At 38.8% G+C, this 21,371-nt stretch overlaps 1 protein-coding gene across 1 annotated transcript in view; it reads right to left on the bottom strand.

Moving 5' to 3' along the window:
- Positions 1–12,736, bottom strand: part of LOC110452486 (probable sodium/potassium/calcium exchanger CG1090) — a 76,094-nt gene extending 63,358 nt beyond the window's left edge. Inside the window, exon 1 of the mRNA XM_021501050.1 lies at positions 12,422–12,736. Coding sequence (XP_021356725.1) covers positions 12,422–12,578 — 157 coding nt within the window. The 5' untranslated portion in view covers positions 12,579–12,736. The remainder of the gene's footprint in view (positions 1–12,421) is intronic.
- Positions 12,737–21,371: the final 8,635 nt, after the last annotated feature.

Genomic DNA, 21,371 nt, shown 5'->3' on the forward strand with positions numbered 1-21,371 from the left:
AAACTCTGTCTTATCTTGCTTAAGGTCTTTTTCACTCCAAGATGACCCGCAGTCCGATGATCATGGCACATCTTCAGCATGTTCCTGCGTTCAGTCATGGGTACTACCGCCTGCAACGTTGTACCTTTCGTGTCTTGCCACTTGCAGTATAGCATGTCATTCTCCACTATCAACATGTTCCGCTGTGACCATAGAGATTTCACCATCGCTCCTCCCATATGCACGTCTGTATTACTGGGTTTCACCTTAGTATCCACCCACTTCCGTATGAGCACGATGTCTTGATCTTCTTGTTGGAGCAGTGACAAGGATTTCCCTTCCGTAGGATCCTGTTTTTCACCGACTTTTTCATCTTGGCAAAATCCTGTCCCCGTCATCACACACACAGACAATTTTGATTCCACGTTCCATGCAGGATCAAACTTGCACTTTGCACAAGGCCGTCGGCTCAGAGCATCTGCATTTGAATGTTGAGATCCTGGTCGGTGTTCGATAGTCATATCGTACATACCGAGTACTTCAATCCACCTTGCCAGCTGCCCCTCGGGGTCCTTAAAATTGAGGAGCCAGCGCAGAGAACTGTGGTCCGTACGCAGAAGGAAATGCTTTCCATACAAGTAATGGCGGAAATACTTGACAAAGAAAACAACAGCAAGCAACTCTTTCCTTGTAACACAGTATTTCCTTTCTGACTTTGACAGTGTTCGACCTGCGTACGCGATCACTCTTTCCTGCCCATCCTGTACCTGTGACAATACACCTCCAATAGCCAGGTCACTTGCATCGGTGTCAAGCACAAAAGGTTGAGTGAAGTCTGGGTAAGCCAGTATCGGAGACTGGCATAACTTTGATTTGAGGCAATCGAAAGCCTCCTGGCATTCTTTCGTCCAAACAAACCGGTTGTGTTTTTCAGTGAGTTTATGCAGTGGTTTGGCGACATCAGAGAAACCCTTGACGAATCGCCTGTAATAGCTGCACAAGCCGAGAAACGATCGCACCTCCGTCACAGTTGTAGGTTCTGGCCAGTCTTTTACAGCTTGTATCTTTTTCGGGTCATTGGATACCCCTTCAGGAGAAATGATATGTCCAAGGAACTTTTCTTGCACATAACGTACATTTCTTCGCCTTCAGTTTCAAGCCTGCAGTTGCGAGGCGCTCCAGTACTCTCCCAAAATTGCTTAACATTTCCTCAAATGTTTTGCCAGTGACAATAACATCATCCAGGTATATGAGGCAGATGTCCCACTGTAAACCACGCAACACGGTTTCCATGAGTCGTTCGAATGTTGCTGGGGCGTTGCATAGACCAAACGGCATTACGTTGAATTGATATAGCCCGCGCGTGGTCGAGAAAGCGGTTTTTGGTTTATCCTGATCTTCCATCTCTACTTGCCAGTAGCCAGAACATAAATCAAGTGTGGAAAACCAGCACGCTCCAGACAACTGATCTAGTGATTCATCAATTCTCGGCAGCGGATAGGCGTCTTTTATAGTTGCATCGTTGAGACGTCTATAGTCTACACAGAACCGAGTGCTGCCGTCCCTCTTTTTCACTAGAACCACACCAGAAGACCAAGGACTAGTTGAAGGTTCAATGATTCCCTTGTCGAGCATGTCGTCGATATGCTTATCTACTGTCTGTTTAGTATGAACTGGAAGCCTACGAATGGGCTGCTTGATTGGCCGGTGACCACCGACATTGATAGCGTGTTTCACAACACCGGTCTGGCCAATGTCTTGATCGTCACTTGCAAATGTACCTACATGTTGAAGAATCAAGGCGCGTACTTGCTTAACTTGTTTTTTTGTAAGCCCTTCGCTGGTTCTTTCTAGCAGGTTTTTTAATGCCGGGGTTAATGCCTCCTTTTCTTCACTGATGAGGTCACATGCCATTACCCTGTCCACTGGTGTAAGAGATCCGACAACCGTCCCTGCGTGCACCACCTTGACATCAGGGGAGACATTCATGATTCTCACAGGTACTTTTCCACCATTATTTACCAAAGTCTTTCCTATCAAGGCTCTATCGGTGTCCAAGAATTTCTTTGCAGGTTCTATTATACTCATCCCATCAGGCATAGTTGTACCTGTTGGAATGATCACCTGACCATAGGTGACCACTTCCGACTCTGGAGGAATGTTCAGAGTATCAGAAATAGTCACTTGATAACAACCTTTCCTCCCTTCGGCCAATAAGTCTACCTTCTGCTGCCTAATGGTAAGGCTTTGTTTCACAATGTCCACCACACACTTTTCGTCGTTCATGAAATCTAATCCTAGAACACCGTCCACAGATAAACTTGCCACTACAACGCTTCTCTTGTATAGGTGATTGTCGATTACCTTGGCCACAGCCGTCTGGCCACTTACTGCCAGTGGTTCCCCGTTTGCTGATAAAATATCCCAAGATACCTCTGTCAGGTGACGTTTGTCCCCATCTTTGCTGCAGATTGTTTTGAACATATTGTCAGATATAAGCGAAACTGTCGCTCCCGTATCCACCAGAAACTTTCCCATAACTCCCTCGATCAACACTTTGACATATATTCCTGGTTCTCCTGCCTGTCTATGCACACCAACCTGTTCTTTCCTCTGAGTATCGTTTGACCTTCCATTTCTACTGTCCGACCGGTTGACTTTTCCTTCTTTGGTGCAATCCCTGCAGTAATGCCCTTTCTCGCCACAGTTGTAACAATTCCCCAGGTTGTTTCTGTTCCTGGACGTTGGCTGCCGCCATTTACCCTGTTTTGTCTCCAAGTCTTCTACTTGGGTCTTGAGACTGGCTAAGGACTTCTGTTTTTCCGCCATCCCTTCTGTCAGCGCTTTCATTCCCCGATCACTCTGTTGAGCAGAAGCCTCTGTCTGGGCTATTGGTCGTAAAAATCCTGGAGATTCTTTGTGCTTCTGATCAGATTTGATAAATGCCTCTAACTCAACTGCGTGGCGTATGGCTTCGTTGAGGCTTGCTGGTCTGGCTTGTTTTATTCTTAACCTCATATCAGAGTCCACCAATGCATCAATGAATTGTTCCTTTGCCAGGACCTCTATAACATCGGAAGGGGCAGTCGGGTATGCCTGGTTTGCTAGTCTCCTGATACTCTGCCCTAGCTCGGGCAAAGTCTCTGTTGGCCTTTGTCGCTTTTCTCTCAGCTGAGCACGGTAGAGTTCAGTTTGATTTGGCGATGCAAACCGTTCACTAAGAACACACACCAAGTCCTTATATTGTTTGAGAGATCCACCGGGAAGATTACCAAGCACTCCTTGTGCCTGTCCACGAAGCGAAACGGCCAGGTATAAGCCCTTTTCTTCCTCAGTCCAGTTAGCTAGAGCAGCACATGATTCAAAATGAGCTTTGTAGTCTAACCATGATCCACTGCCATCATACGTCACAGGCTTAATGTTACACGCCGGTGTTCTCCTGCCCCTCTGGTCGTCCGAATCTCCGCGATCACATCGTTGTCGGTACGTTATTCTGTCATCATACCTATAAGAAGGCCGTGTCAAGGGTTCACTGGTGCCAGTTTCATCACCATATCTATAGTGAGCAGACGGCAGACTGACCCCGCAAGCATTTCCTCTATATCCTCCATCAATGACTGGGCTCAGACTCGTCTGTGGATCAACTTGGACGAACTTTGTACGTTGATCAGCATCTTCCAGTTGTATCCCGCTCCGTGTCTGATCAGCACCAAGGTCGACCTGAGATCTACGAGTTGTCACTATTCCAGAGTCAGCCATAGTCCTCTCATTGTCACACATGCCCGTGTTAGTGATCCTGGGTGTAGAATGCCGCGCTGCGCTGCCTTGAGGTCTCCGTCCCAAACCATAGGACGCGATGCGAGACTCAAGCTCCTCTATCGTCTTGTTAATCTCATCCATTGTGAACTTATGTTGAAGGCACAAATATTTGTTCAACTATTATCCCGCCGCTTCCACCATTAAAATGTAACGTGCAACCCATGGTAGCGTGTGTGCACCGTGTGAATCTCAATTATGACCGAGCTACCTGCTCTAGAAGGGATTGGGATCCTCGATATCAACAATATTTATAAATGAATACAAATGTCGGCCAGAACAGTACCTCTGTCCTATCAACCCGTGCTGTCGAACCACGACACACGTCGCCTGGACGTACACAATCTCTCCAACCAGCAGATCAGAATGCTGATACTCCCAGCTCCAGGTACGGCCTTGCCACCCGAGCTGATCACTGACAGTCCCCAGGTACCCTGTCACCGAGCTGATCACTGGCAGCTCCGAGGCAACTTGTCACTGTCCACACTCTAAACCACAGCACACAAGTACCAGATCAGCTGCGTTCACGTACAGTACTTGCCACTGAACACAATGTACAATATAGCCACCAGAGTAGCCTTTGCAGGCGACCCCTTATGCAGGAGCTTCTGGTATAGTATATTGCAGGTGTTCTTACCTTGTTCTGCTGTCTAGAATGCCTCTTGATATCCTCTGTAGTTTTAACACAGCCAACCCTAAACCACTGGCATAAGCCTGATTATATATGGAAACCATTTTCAGGAACACAAGGTACCAGGTCATTTGCATAATCATCACATTTATTCATTTATCAATAACTATCCTACAACATACATGTATACAGAAATAATGTCATATCCATTCCAAGTAATTAATAAAAGATTCTGGTAATATTGGTTTTGATCAAACTTTGCTAATCATCAGTAATAAAGAGAAATCAATACAAATTTAGATTCCAAGAACGTTTACTTAACGTTTGTTCAAAGGGGAATCACTCTACCGAAAATCACATAATCATCACACCTGTACAACCTACGTATACATTACAGTTTTAAGGTGCTGACTGTTTATACCTGTACAAACTAGGTATACATTACAGTTGTAAGGTACTGACTGTTTATACCTGTACAACCTACGTATAAATTACAGTTTTAAGGTGCTGACTGTTATACCTGTACAACCTACTTATAAATTACAGTTTTAAGGTGCTGACTGTTTATACCTCTACAACCTATCTGACCTCTACGAACTAAGGCAATTATTTGTTGAATATTACCTCCGTATAATATGATGTCATACAATAGGAATCATTAATGGAAACATCAAGAAAGACTATGGCTCCGGGGCAATATCGGAAAAAGGTATGCACATATCTACAACATATGTTATTAAATAGAGAGATCTTTCCGTGATTGAAGCTATTAATGAATGTTATTTCCTAGATATTGATGAGTTTTGCTTATAAAAACTCAAAAGTGCTTTATCATCAATTTTTTTAATCTTAAAAAATAACCCATAACAGCTTCAATACAATAGTTACCTGTACATGTACACGTGTACCGATATATAAAAAAGCTTCATTGACAGAATATATAGATCTACAGACAGTATACACTCGTGGTCCACAACAATACAGTGCTCTATCCCTCTCATCAGAGTAAATAACAACTATGGTGTCTAAACCTACGGAATGGCCATGCCAAAGACACCAGCCTAGGAGACACTTTCCAGTCCACTCTCCAAACATCACTTGTATGCTTCAAAGCCATAGGGCCCCATATTCCAGGCCAATGGTCTGCACCTTCTCAGAGATGACCATGTTAAGTATGAAAATTCTCAAGATTATTTTAGGACTCTCTAAAAACTAATTTGTATGTTTCCAAGCACTAGGGCCCCCATGTCTGGGCCAATGACCTGCGGGTTCCAAGCACTACGTAGGGCCCCTATATCCTGGGCCGATGACCTCTGCTTCTTCTTAGCTAAAGCTGATCATGCCTGGCCTGACTCTTGGACTCTCTAAAACTCCAATTACAGGCTCCCATGCACCTGGCCCCATCGGACCATCCTCCTGCTCTTTATTGGAGATGAGCTTTATGGGTCACCTACCACTGATATAACGGGTCAGTAGAAATTATTCCTTCTCGTCTCCCTCACTCCCCCAAACCCTAACCCCTCCGCCCAATCCCCTCACTCCCCCAAACCCTAACCCCTCCGCCCAATTCCCTTTCCTTCGGAGTGTTGTTATTTCTCTACAATCCTGTAGAGTTCAAGTAACAAACTAAATACAAATTTATTGCATCGAGGATCCTTATAAAGGCTCAATTACATGGTGAAGTCATGGATATATATTCTTTCAATGAAATGGACATCAAACCTGAAGATGATCTCATGGTCATCACTGATATAACTCAACTGTGCCATCAGAACAGATTTTATACAATTCTTACAGACCTGTATACACTCACTATCACACTATGATTCTTCTTAATCAATAAATGACATTCTTGTCGGAGGTGAGATACTGGGATATATGACAACTCACAAGTTTACTGGCAGAAATGCCCACTTAAAGAGTACAGTGTACTTTGAATGGTATATAGTATCTCCTGAGAAACCAAACAGTCATTATAGAAGCCCCTTTGATTACATGTATATCTCAAAACATGGACAGTAGATCTATACACTTGTGTGATATTTAATCTAGCTGAGGCTCCCTATGGAATAAATGCTGATGATACACAGAAGGATAAGTGGATATATCAATATGATATTGATTGATGACATCGTTTTCTTATTTCGGAAATATGACTTCAATCGGAAAAGCATGTCACAATTGCAATCAAATTATGAATCCAAATCTATTAATTATACTGTTTGCATGCATCACTGAAAAATGTAAACAACATTTTGAATAAATATAAGTAATATCCACAGAATTGTTTTAATGGACAAAGCGGGGAGGAGAGATCGGCTCGGGTCAGGTCGGGGAGGGGAGAAAATTGCACTACATCCTGAGAGATGGGGACAAATTTCACCCCACAATTTGAATCCAAAAACAAATGTACGAAGGTTATTTTACTTGTTTGCCTGAATGTACTGTTTCTTTATTTATATGAGACTTGAGTACATCAGTCATCACTCCTGACAGCTGGTCTCAGACATTTTATCATGACAACTTGTCACCGGCTGTAATAAATACATGTAATTATTTGTGTCGTAATGACAGGTAGAAAAAACAACCTAATTTCATGAATATTATTGACACAAATTTGCTTCCACTCGAAAAATGCCTGTATTACCATGGTTAGCGTTGGACGAAAATCACGATTCAGCAGTTAAGTGTCACTGTGGAATAAACTCTGCATAATTACTAATAAAAGTCGGAATATTTAGTCTGAAAGAGATGATCTATCTAAAAGGCTTTTTCAATTAACAAATAGAAAAATGTCATAACTCAGACTTCATACACAGAGACAGTACTGGAACACAAACAGTCTTACAAGTCTGCAGCTGACGTAAGAGATGTCTCGCATACTACAAAATATCTAATATCTTAGCAACCAAAAATAAGTCATTTACAGTCATTATCATAACCTATTATAATACTACTTGGACAGAGAGAAAAAATACAGATTAATATCATTTTCTATGGAACTTGAAGAAATAAACTGTGTGAACTAATTATTCTCCACATTTACATGATGGGTGTTTTTTTGGGGTTTTTTAAAACCCTGCAGGTAATTCTTATGCTTTTTTGTTATAAAACATGTTCATAATACAACATTTCTGAGACAGAAGTTTTCGAAATGAAAGTCCCGTGATTGCTATTAAGGACATGTCCACTTCCAGTGTAAAAGTAAATCAGTAGTAAATCTTCGTCTTCATTTATGGGCGGATTGGTCGAGTGGTTATAACACTCCGACCGTCCACGCAGGCGGCCGGGGTTCGATCCCCGAAGTCGTCTTATGCATGGATATTCAGAGAAAGTGTTTTTCTCCTGCCCATACAACTCCAATAACACCGATAGAGTAGAAAATGGTCTGGGGTGGATGTTGTGGTATCTGTGCTGTAGCATTTAAATGAGATGGCACTATAAATGATGCCGTTGGAAGCACGGTCCCACTACAAACAGAACACGTTACATCTCCAGCACACAGGCAGGCATACACACATAGGGAGATATTAGCCAGGCGGCATAGGACTATTGATTAATGTATACATGCTTATTGTATTAATTGTATATCTACGTACTTTAAAGCGCTTTAGAGTGGCTTATGTTAGCTAGATAGGACACTATATCAAATGTTGTATATAACTATTATTATTATAAAGTAAAAATTAATAAATTTGGACAAAAATTGGACAAAAGTTGCAGAAATTTCATATTCTTTAATATAAGGGATATCTACAGACTAGTTCACTGTTGTTAAACATGCAGTCTGGAACCGCATACCAATTATTTTGCATATTGTATTTTGTGCAACTCTGAGATTTTTGGTGTGTCTGGAAGTGGACATGCCCTCTTATAACGTGATCGAGGTGAGTGTCTAAAACCTTGTCAAATCCTAATCTCGGTGACAACATATCGTCTAATCACCGTTAGCAACGTTTGGTATCACAAGTGAATAGACAGCTGCAACAGTCACTCTACAGTAAAAACAACATATTTCACGCATGGCGGCATAACATCAGAATAAATGGAATCTGAGCCATGCCCCATTTATAATGTATGATACTTCCCTGCTAGTTTCTGACAGGAATGGAAGCATATTAACATAACCAGTATATGTACATGTACTAAAAAAAATATATACCTAATGGAACATATAGAAAAGAAATATTCACCTTTGCAAAAATATAAATTAAACATTAACCGACATTAATGAATTTTGGACAGTTATTTATCATAAAATACTCAAACAATTTCATCTCATTAACATGTTGATATGTAATATAAGAACGACAGGAAAAAGAGATAAAAATAGCTGGGAATGGATTAATTAACTGACGCTGGTAGATCTCATCACACACCTTAGGGTCATATTGTATTTAAGTACAACTTTGTACAATGTCAATCAACAAAATCAGTCGTGAAACCATGTTAAGTGGTACTAGCGAATGTTTTGATTAACCCCCTTATTAGGTAAGTATTTGTGTGTGATGGGACAGGATGGGGAGGGGAAGGGAGGGGAGGGGGGGAGGTTTAAGAAGTAATCGCTTTGTCAGTGCATCCATAGGTACCTGTGTCCTTGTGTCCCTCTGTCCGTAATAATAATCTTTGTTTACAAAAGAGCGGAATCGACACACCACCTCCATAACAACACTCAGGACGGTGAGACCCCTAATTTCTGTCTTATCTTCTCAATATTTTCATTGGTGTCTCCCTAGGTACCTTTGTTTACACATTGACGGAAAAACGTAATGGGTATGTTGTCATGCTAAAATGTCTACGTTACGGCATTTCAGTGGGGGTGGGGGGGGACACACTTTATAGTGGCCTGTCGATGGCCTCTCGGTGGCCTCTCGGTGGTCTCGCCATTAGAGGACACTGTCTTCATATCATCACAGCAGTGTTATAAACATGTAATACCACAAAAAGTATATTAACGGAATTGATGGGTATCACAGGGCCTATCATTGGTCTAATTATGCTGCTCTTTCAATCGTCAACTTTAAGATATGGTCAACAAACATTCATGGCCAGTTGTGCTGACATAACAGTAAAAAGTCCCTTTCACTGTTGGAGTAAATCCACGTTCATTACCATAGAAGTCATCCAATTCTATTTAATTGAATCTATTTAGAAAATTTGAAAGGCTAAATCTTCATGTGAGAATAGTGACCTGTGGGAGCTAGGAAACCTTGTTGAATGTTTACCCTGTCTTATGATGGTGTAACGGTTATCATCAGTCTGCGCTGCTATGACGCATCCGAAGGACCTTTCTCTCAGCAATTACAATTAATTATCGCTTGGTTCAACTACAATTACAAATCCCCAACAGTACAGAAAGCTTGTAAATCGCACTGAAATAGGCATTGTCTTAAGCTTGGTTAACTTTCAGAAATTATTTGAGAAAACCATTTTATGTCAACAGATCCTTCTTGAATCTGTTCACAAACTGTATCAGCATAAAGGAATAAGGAATATTTTCTATACATAAACCAAACGAAGAATTATATTTAAACTTGTCAAGCTAATCATGCTGGACAAAGCCCTGTTTCCAGGTTACAAGTAATAACATGTAATTCCCATAAATGCTTGACAAGTACTGCTGGTTATCTATCCTTATTTATTCTGCTATCTATCTTTATTTATTCCAGATCGTACACCAACGGTGAGTTGGTAACCCATTTCAAACTCTGTCCTTCACTTTATGTCCATTATCTTTATATTATCTGTCCTTCACTTTAATTTATGTCCATTATCTTTACATTATCTGTCCTTCACTTTATGTCCATTATCTTTACATTATCTGTCCTTCACTTTATGTCCATTATCTTCACATTATCTGTCCTTCACTTTATGTCCATTATCTTTACATTATCTGTCCTTCACTTTATGTCCATTATCTTTACATTATCTGTCCTTCACTTTATGTCCATTATCTTTACATTATCTCCACAACACTGCCTACATTTGTATTAACAAACTAACAAAAACAGACCTAATATTCCTTATTCAAATATGCACGAATACAAATCTGTGAAGTAGCTCAATTAGCAATCAATTATCTTCCTCAATTAAGGGAAAATGTCTTATTCATAAACTATTGAAGATATTTACAAAATGAAGATCACTTAGGAATTACAAACACAACCCCCAATTCATGATTCCCATCACTTGGCTTCTATAAAGACCAATGCTGTCCTCAAGGACTACCAGGCCTTTTTAATTTGCTCTATGGACTGGTGGCTTGAAAAGGACAAGCGTCTAACCAGCAGGCTTTTAACAAAAATCTGCTAGCCATTTCAGCGACAATTGAGTATTTTTCTCCTTCAACTATCTATATTGTATGTAAGTAATAAGAATATTACTTAATTGGCAAATGATTAAATTCATTGGTCAAAAAACTAATTGAAAACTTTAATTCATCTTTTTTAGCATGTGATTGGTTCCGAGTCAATATTATATACCTCCATGTAACTAGTCAGTTTGTTGAATGATCATATCAGTTACATAGCATACACTAATAGTAATGTACTAGTGATGTAGTGTACAGTCAGTGGTTTAACTAGCCAACAATTGTTGTCAAACCTGAGGCTTGGTTGAACTTGTACAATGCAGTCTTAAATAATTTGATTGGTATACTCATGTCAAAGTCAATGGATTTGTTCATGTGACAATTGTACTTCAAGAGAAATATATCATCAGCTGATATCATGGTCCCAGCACAAAACAGAATCAGCTTAAGACCACTAATATGAATATAGGCTCATACATGAGTTTCCATTTCATATGAGATATATGAAACGAGTCTAGGAATTTTTCAATTTAGCGAGCCTCTGGTGAGCTAAAATGAAAAATTTGTGATGAGTTTCACAAAATTTCATATGAAATGAAAACGAGTATAAGATCCTTTTAATCATATAATCAAGATTTGTGGCATTTATTCGTGTAAAACAACAATTTTCTTGCAACCTTGAAATGTAAAAAGCCGCCATTATGACTCCAGTGTGTAAGTCTATGACGTCATGTACTTGTCCTTAACATGATGTCACAATTGAAACTTACAACCAATCACAGGGCTGATAGGTTAATATGCAAAAAAAAATATGACATGGGGTATATTCACTGGATAACACAGTACATTATGTGATAATGCCTTATAAGGCAACTTCTGCAAGGTACTGATATTGATTATATTAATTGATTATCTATGTATTGTAAAGTGGTTTAGTGTGGTTAATAATTTAGCTGGATAGAAAACTATTATGTAATGTAACAAAGGGACAACATCTGTCTGTCATCTTTTCTCTATATAAATAATTTTAAAAAAACATGAATCAGGACCAACCTGTGGTTTTTCCTCCCTATGTATTACTTGTAGGGAATAATATTCCATCTCATTTTTTCTCCAATATAATTTTAAAAAATACAGAAACCTTGTCTTTTTTCCAACACCATTGTAGAAGCTGGGATCTATGGTAGTTTGACAGTGACCATGCAGTTTATGCGAGTTATTACGTAACTTGGCTGTCGTAGCATTCATTTAAAGAATATGTCCCAGGGTTGGCTTATTAAAATGCAAAACGCATATCTAAATGCAGTGTCCAATTACAAAGCATTATTTGTTGGGTTTTTTACTTTATCCAAACATTCTTCACTATAAATATGATGTATCCTGTTTAATTGATATACCGTGTGATTGACTTGGACTGTGATCAGACAATAAGACACTCATGGTTAAATTAGTATATGATATATAACACACGTTATCGCTAAGTGGTGTTCAACGTAGCGTTCCGTAATTACCTCATCACTGTCTAGAACTCGGTACATGATATAGCTAACGAGATTCTGACATGTTTATACTGGTGCAGTGTTAATCATCAGACGATATGTAGGATTGGAGCCATGTCATTTATAATTTACATATAAGCATGTATGTTAGTTGAGTTCTGTTTTTATTTCATAGATGATATTTACCTCGACTGGTCCACGTGTCTGCGACCTGACCTGCATGTCGCCAGTCATCCACTGACCTGTCAAACGTGAGAAGTCCAAGTCGATCCCAGCCGAAAAGGCACACGAGACCAACCAAACATACTGCGCCTTGCACACATCGTAATTCTCGTCGTTTCATCGCCGGTCACATTCAATGATAACCACTAAATTAAGTTTTTACTATCTTCGTACTCCAATATTCACGATCAGCCATCCATGATACACACACTTACACCGTGTCGTTATGTCTTGCTTAGCAGTCGGCCCTACTTTCGGTATATACAAACTTCTGTATTGGACGAGTCCATTTTTCAATAACAGAAGGTGATTGCGACGTATCTTGCATTCACCACGTGTATGTAAATGATGTATCGTTTCACCTTGATACAGAAAGAAGTTATTTTATTACTTTAATAGGTTGACGTACAGCCTTATATATTCCCCTACGCTCACGAAAGAATAGTCAGCTCCATAGGAAAATTGACAGAAAATATGACAGGTGCGTCTTTTCGGAACATCTCGAGACTTTTCATATAACACTGCACAGTACATATGTTGCTATGCGATTGATGATGCTGCGACCGCTAAAACCAACATGTGTGGCATATTTGTGTGTATTCATTGCTTTAATACATCGCGATGTATTGTGATGCAGCATACATGTCAAAAAATAGCTCTTACACCTCGGAATCAGATCAGAAGTCTGTGTTTTATGTATCCCTTTACGTAATCTAGCCTTCATAGATTTAATTAGTGTCTGAGGGGAAAGTCGTAAAATATTTTTTTATCGTTCAAGGGACAAAAACGGTATTTCAGTTGTTGAGTGTTGTCTGCAAAGCCAATTATGTTTCCCTGCTATTCCCAATGTCAAAGTCCATTCCAAACGTCCAGTTTCACCACTCGATTTGTACGGGAAAGCCTCATTAAAAATATATAGAGACGCATTAAATTATTTAGCGTTTTTTTTTATTATGTTTCCCCTATTACTTTGCCGTTTGATTTCAAATTTGTTTATGGTAAGCATGGCATTATTCTTTTTTCTTTCTTTTTTCATTTCCATTATTATTTTCATAAAAATTGTCGGATGTATAAATTTGTACATGTGCATGTGTTAAAAACAGGCTGTTCCCGGCGTTATACCAGTCAAGTATATAATCAACTATCGTCCCCTGTAAAGTTCACGCTAATTCCAATAACTACCGATCGACAAAGAGAAATGAAAATCAAAATATGAAATAGTTACTACGGCGATATATAACACGTAAGACTTTGTAAGTCAGGGGATACGGTAATGAACACACACAAATATATGGGGGGGGGGGGGGGGGGGGATAAAGAAACACCACCACACAAAAACAAATGTAAACTGTTTGCACTTAGCCCCCGTACTAACTAACATCCTATATTCGAACAATTTTCACGTCACGCTATCCATCTGGTCCATTCGATCAATCAGAAGGTAACAAAGAAATGCAGGACCTTAAATGTACCACCTGGATGTTGCAGTGCTCTTGTCAGGTGCCCACGCATATAAATCTGATGGCTTTATATACATGTACAATTACTACATAGATAAATCAAATTAATTCCTTGCATCCTTCGCTTTTGTTAAAGTCTATTGCATCCTGTGTTCATGCTTACTATTGTGGATGAATATGTTCCTTGTAAATGTGTGTTATTTTGCTGTTATAAAATACATGTAAATATGTATTTATTATTGCCATTATGTCATTGTCATGTTTAAATGTGTGTAAAGCACAAAGGCATTGTTGCATATTGCAAATTAAATAAAGATCTATGTAAAGATACCCCGTAACGATAATGTTAAACATCATAACTGACACGAAAAATAGCGAACAAAACAAGAAGTGGAAGAAATCGAAGGGACCACAGGGGCCTGAGAATTTGTTACAGCTATGTTTGGACCTAAACTAAGGTGTCCAGAGTAATTTTATATGTTTTAGGGGTTTAGATCGACTCTTGGTTAAAATGCCACCTAATGATTAAATTTAGGAGTTAAATTTTTAGTTGAAGTACGGGAAAATGCTTTGTGCCTTTGGAAAGATGGATAATTTTCTTTTAAAACACATCTCGTATATAGAATCATTGGAGATGGCATTTTAACCGAAAGTCGATCTAAACCCCTTAAACATGTAAAATTACTCTAAACACCTTAGTTTAGGTCCAAATAAAGCCGTAACAAATTCTCAAGTCCCTGTGAAAGGGACACGATAGGAAATGTTCCGGGTGACAAAGCTGTCCTCTAATAGGTTGAAAACCTGTTTGGAATGAAGTATCTCCATCAACTTGGATAATATAAGAGTATCAATTAAAATGGAAGACTGGTTGAATACCAATGTTCAAAAGGGCACACTAAATATTTGTTATTCGTAGTTTCAAAAGCTGTTTACAGAAAAATAATAATAATGATACGAGTAGCTGATACGAAGGCATCTCAACTGTCATCGTCACAATGGTAGGCAGGCGATAAACAAATGCATACACGAAATAAATCGCTTCTAGGAACACTTCAGTTATGTCTCATCCATACTGTCTGAAACTCGATGGGATGAAAGATTTACACATAGAACACTGGCAATACATCTTACACATATACTACATTATCAAAATCTTCTAGCTGAATTGCCTCATTTTATTTTTTCATATTTTGATGTTGTTGTATCCCTTACTTTTTATCACTCCTACCAATGATATATATATTGATACTAAATGGTTCTATACTTCTAACTACTTCATGCAACAGCAGCAGGGTATGAACAGGGGGCACTAATGACTTGCAAAACAAAAAACAAAAAAACAATTGTAGCAATTTCTCTGTTTAATATATCATTAGGGCATTGCTTTCCTATTACTAATTAATTATGATTGACTTTTTAATATTAGCATTGTATAGCTAAAAATATCAATTAAATATTTATATGTAATTGAAAGATACATGGAATTATCTCCCCTATACCATCTGCTAAATATATATATATGTCTATGCTACCTATTATATATGATTTGCATCAATATTTTCATACAAACCATTTCATTCATCTTTGTCTTTGTCATGTCAACCTAAGGAGAGAACTTATATAGGCCTAGCCTGCTGTTCAATCCTATTGTTTACTCAATAAAATATGATGAAATGTAAATGTACTAAAAGAACCAGAAATGGCATTGGGGTTCGTTTCCCCGATCGGATGTGAAAGGGTATGGAGTCATCTGCCCGAACACGTGGGTTTTCTCCGGGTACTCCGGTTTCCTCCCACATTAAGACCTCAACTCATCCCCACAATGCGCACATATGCAGTTCAACAAGACTAATATAGTTTTAAATAACTTAATATGTATCATAATTGTTGTGAAATAAATAAAGGCTATTGCAGCAATTTGAAAGCATCAACTTATAAGGGGTAACATTGACTGAAATCAGTTCCCGATTTTGACAATATTATCTGTCCCTGTCCCTGATTCTATGTGTCAACATTATCACCCGCTTTCGACTGGCATCCCTGTCCCCGCTTCTGTGTGTCAACATTATCACCCGCTTTCGACTGGCATCAATGTCCCCGCCTTTGTGTGTCAGCGTTTTCCTCCGCTTTCGACTGCATCAAATAGCATGCCTTCCACTGGCATCAATACCCTCACGTGGGATCGAGGGACAACGCCCGCCTTCTTGGTCTTCTTGTATCAATGTACGATCAGAACTATCCGCCACTTTCGCCTTGAAGCACTTTACAAGCTCCGCTTTTTGGTGGCATCATTCTGGTGACATCATGTTTCCTTTCCGAGTGGCTGCACTAATTCCAGGCTGTCGACTGGCCACAACCTTCCCGCAGTGTTCCGATGCTGGTTGACAACTTTATCGTTATCCGCCGCTTTCGACCACAGAGCTCTACAGGTTCAAGAAACGAAAACATTTACCTGTACTATTTTTAGTATTTGGCGTGGTTGATAAACATCGGTCTTTAATGAGATTTATTTAATAGAGATTCTCTTCTATTTCTGTCAATTCACGAGAATTTTAGTTTTTCTTGCGGTTTAATTTAGTTTCAAGAGATACTTGTGAAAACGCTTCGTAATGCTGGATATCTGTCCCCGAACAATCGATACCGGCTGATGGCAGGGAACTAAAACTGCCATAAACAGGGATTACATTACAGTCACACTTACAGACGGAATCAATACCACATGTGTACGTGTTTAATCTAACTACCACGAATGTATCATAGAATAAAATATAATGCTGAATGTGTCACGTGCAGCGATTAATTCATGATTGATAACTTATCTGTGGGAATTATAGTGTATGCATACAATGTATGATACTTAGTTATATTCTGGCAGCATTGTCTAGTTGACTACCAACATTCTTTCTTTAATACATACTAAGTATATATGGGGGTATTATGAAATGAATATAAACAATGTTAAAACTGATGAATTACAAGTTAACTATATATAAAAAGGTTTAAGGATCCAAGTACCACTGCTGAAAAACTACTAACTTTATAGGATTAGGATCCAATTACCACTGCCGAAAAACTGACTTTATAGGTTTAGGATCCATGTACCACTGCCGAAAACAAACTAACTTTATTGGTTAAGGAACCATGTACCACTGCCGAAAACAAACCAACTTTATAGATTAAGGATCTTAGTAGCATTGCCGAAAAAAACCTTTATACGTTAAGGACCCATGTACCACTGCCAAAAACTAACTTTATAAGTTAAGGTTATAAGTACCACTGCCGGAAAAACTAACTTTATAAGTTAAGGTTATAAGTACCAGTGCCGAACAAAACCCTTTATAATTTAAGGTTCCATGTACCACTGCCGGAAAAAACTAACTTTATAGATTAAGGATCCAAGTACCACTGCCAGTTGAGGGTTGTCTTGCATATGTCATTCCTTTAAACTAACGTATATTTTTGTATGTGGATTATATACGTGTCCGCTATCATTTCATTCATGTTTTGAATTGGATTAACATTCAAGGTAAGTCAATTTTGTAGACAAGTTTTATGATGAAATCTAGATCGTAGACAAGTATTAAGAGAAAACGATGTTATTTGTTAAAGAAGAAAGAACGAAGGAAGGGCATATTCCTATGATAACACAGTTTAATCAAGCTGGCTTATGACAAGGTGCTTCTCTCCTCACGTCAAACAGACACCAGGAGTCATACTCAAGGGCCATCAACAAACATTGTTTTACTAAAGTGAGCATTTCCCCATACCGTCTGCGAATTTTAATGCATTTTCTCGTAATACTAGTAATACATGTGAAACATTTATTTGTTAATATACACGTAACAGATTCAAGATTCCGCCAACTCCGCCAATATTCAGCCTAATAGACTCCTTTTTACAATTTAGTTTTCATTAAAAACCAAAGATGAACGTAACACACATTCACAGGTGATTGCACCGTTAACATGGTAATAGATACAGTAACCAAACACGAATTACATTGTACCACACCGCAGTGTCGTCCTTCTTAATCAAAATGTTAAGTTGTAGTAACAAACTCTGATGATAAAATACATGTACTCTAGAATATGGCATCCAGGGCTAGCCGTTAGGTATCAATGTTCTTAGAAATACGCCTTCCTGTATATAACATGGTCCTAGGTAAGCCGTTAGGTATCAATGTTCTTAGAAATACACCTTCCTGTATATAACATGGTCCTAGGAAAGCGGTTAGGTAGACAAAGTCTATAACATGGTCCTAGGTAAGCCGTTACGTAGACAACGTTGTTAGAAATACTCATTCCGGTATATAACGTGGTCCTAGGTAAGCCGTTACGTAGACAACGTTGTTAGAAATCCTCCTTCCGGTATATAACGTGGTCCTAGGTTAGCCGTAACGTAGACAAAGTCGTTAGAAATACGCCTTCCGGTATATAACATGGTCCTAGGTAAGCCGTTAGGTAGACCAAGTCTATAACATGGTCCTAGGTAAGCCGTTACGTAGACAACGTCTTTAGAAATACGCCTTCCGGTATATAACGTGGTCCTAGGTTAGCCGTAACGTAGACAAAGTCGTTAGAAATACGCCTTCCTGTATATAACATGGTCCTAGGTAAGCGGTTAGGTAGACAAAGTCTATAACATGGTCCTAGGTAAGTCGTTACGTAGACAACGTTGTTAGAAATACTCCTTCCGGTATATAACGTGGTCCTAGGTTAGCCGTAACGTAGACAAAGTCGTTAGAAATACGCCTTCCGGTATATAACGTGGTCCTAGGTGAGCCGTTAGGTAGACAACGTTGTTAGAAATACGCCTTCCGGTATTATAACGTGGTCATAGGTTAGCCATTAGGTAGACAACGTCGTTAGAAATACACTTCCGGTATATAACGTGGTCCTAGGTGAGCCGTTAGGTAGACAACGTTGTTAGAAATACGCCTTCCGGTATTGTAACGTGGTCCTAGGTTAGCCGTAATGTAGACAACGTCGTTAGAAATACGACTTCCGGTATATAACGTGGTCCTATGTAAGCTGTTAGGTGGACAATGTTGTTAGAAAAACGCCTTCCGGTTCTATAACGTGGTCCTAGGTTAGCCGTTAGGTAGACAACGTCGTTAGAAATACGACTTCCGGTATATAACGTGGTCCTAGGTGAGCCGTTAGGTACACAACGTTGTTAGAAATACGCCTTCCGGTATTATAACGTGGTCCTAGGTTAGCCGTAATGTAGGCAACAACAACAATAATAATAATAATGTTTATTTCAGGAAATAGATCATAGACATCACATGTAACATGACAGTTGACATACATATTACAGTACAACATACATATATATATTACTAAAAATATTAAACAGAATATCACAGGTTTTTGGGGCAGTCCAAGGAGCAGGTGATTGGGGCATCCCCTTCCTACAAGCTCTCCGGACGCTCAAATATTAATGAACCTACATGCATTAAATTATCGTCAGTAATAAAATATTGTATTATCTTAAGGTGGCTCGACACATCGTCATCAGCGTCCATTTTCGTGACGTACTTCCGGAAAAAGTACAACTCGGACTCAATTATCTTGATCGAAATGTGCATGTACACCGTGTCGTCATTTCCGTTTTGCGTATCGGGTATTCAATATCGTAGTGCAAATTATAGTAACACCTGGGCCGTTTGCGTTTAAACGGTCAAACCGATCGGACCACTGTTGTTCGTTTATTAAATAAGGTAAGACCTAGTTATCTGATGCTGCTTTCAGGCGAGCCTTGAGAAAGCCTTGCAAGTCTTGCATACACATTTGTAGGTCCGCCAGGATTTATACCCGGAATTGTTACATTTATAAACGGTCAAACCGGTTGTTCCGCATAAACGAACAGGCCCCTGGTAAACAATAGTACACGTGCGTGCCGATGATATGTCAACACCCGATATCGAGATTTTACCGGGAAATGTATAATCACACGTACTTCAGGAATAAAGCTTTCCAATTCATTGACATAAACAGACTCACGGGAAGACAGTGACATGAGACCAGACGACCTCAAGAAGGTCATATAGGAAACACATGGAATGCGGACGTACCAACCTCATATGTGCATATCACGTGCTTACACGAGTTCATAAGCTGAGGGAGTTTCGCTCTGTCGATTAAATCGTGTTTACAAATGTAGTCTACTTACTCTGTGAAAATAATGTTTTGTAAAATATCAAGATACCTATGAAATGCATGTGTGAGGGCACGTGAGAACGGCATACCATGCGATAGCCTCTGGTCACATATGTACCTGACATGTAATTATAAATATACCGTGAGTTAGCGGACTGTGGAATGATGTCCAAAGTGTACATGACTGAGGGTAATTTGGTTCCATTAAAGAACAATAAATTGATAATTTTGATATCATATTTTTGATTTATTTCCATCATTTGTTATATGTAAACAGAGACAACTGTCATTGTGTAAATGTCATCCCTCTGCAAAAAGTTCCGATTTTTTTCAAGGAAGATAACTCTCACCCGGATCAAAGTGATTGTAAAATGTAAAATAAATTAATTATAAAGCCATTGTGTATATTTTGTTCAATTTCCCACTCTATATGTATAGATCTGTGTGTCCTGTTTGCTTTTAGCTTGTAGATAATCACTTTTATCCGTTCAAATTCAATAAAAAACACTTTGTGTAACATGTGTTACATATTTTGTGATAAATAAAATATTTGTAGGATTAATTATGAATGCTTCTTTTCATTTTTTTATTGTTTTTATTGTTCCGAACAATGCCACACACAAAAAAAAACGGAAAATATTAAAAGTGGCGAAAATTAATTTTTTTGGTATTTTTTCCAAAAAATTCCCCAAACTATCGGAATGTTTAGATTTTCATAAAATTAACTCTACATAGTTGCATAACCATTATATGAAAGTTTCAACGAATTTTGCTGGTTAATTGCGAAAGTGTGGAGCCACCTTAAAATATTTGAAACTAAAATTCATAACTGATTTTAAGATATAGGTAATTATATTTATACAATTAATACAACACAAACATTGATCTATAAACCTGAGGATAGCCCATGAAAGCTCGAAAGCTTATTTCCAATGAGGTCCATGTTATATTGATCACGGGGAAAGATTTTGGCAGGAGGGAATGAATGACAACATATTAACTTTATTGTCAGTACCTATAGTAATTCCGTAATGACTATATAATCTAAAAAAACACACATATATATATGTTCAGGTTTAAATAGTTAGCCCAACTTAAAATATGTCACGTGACTTTCCAACTGTTTATATTTAAAAAGATAATACGGTACAGATGTCATCAGCACGTGGATTGCAGTGACACAAAGTTTGTTTTCTTAGGGTTGGGGATCCCCCTACCAGCAAAGTCTACTTGTTTTGTGCCACCGCAATCACATATAATTGTGTTATCAGCATGAATTTTGAAATTTAAAAG

The sequence above is a fragment of the Mizuhopecten yessoensis genome, unplaced genomic scaffold, assembly GCF_002113885.1.
Source record: "Mizuhopecten yessoensis strain PY_sf001 unplaced genomic scaffold, ASM211388v2 scaffold757, whole genome shotgun sequence".
NCBI lineage: Eukaryota > Metazoa > Mollusca > Bivalvia > Pectinida > Pectinidae > Mizuhopecten > Mizuhopecten yessoensis.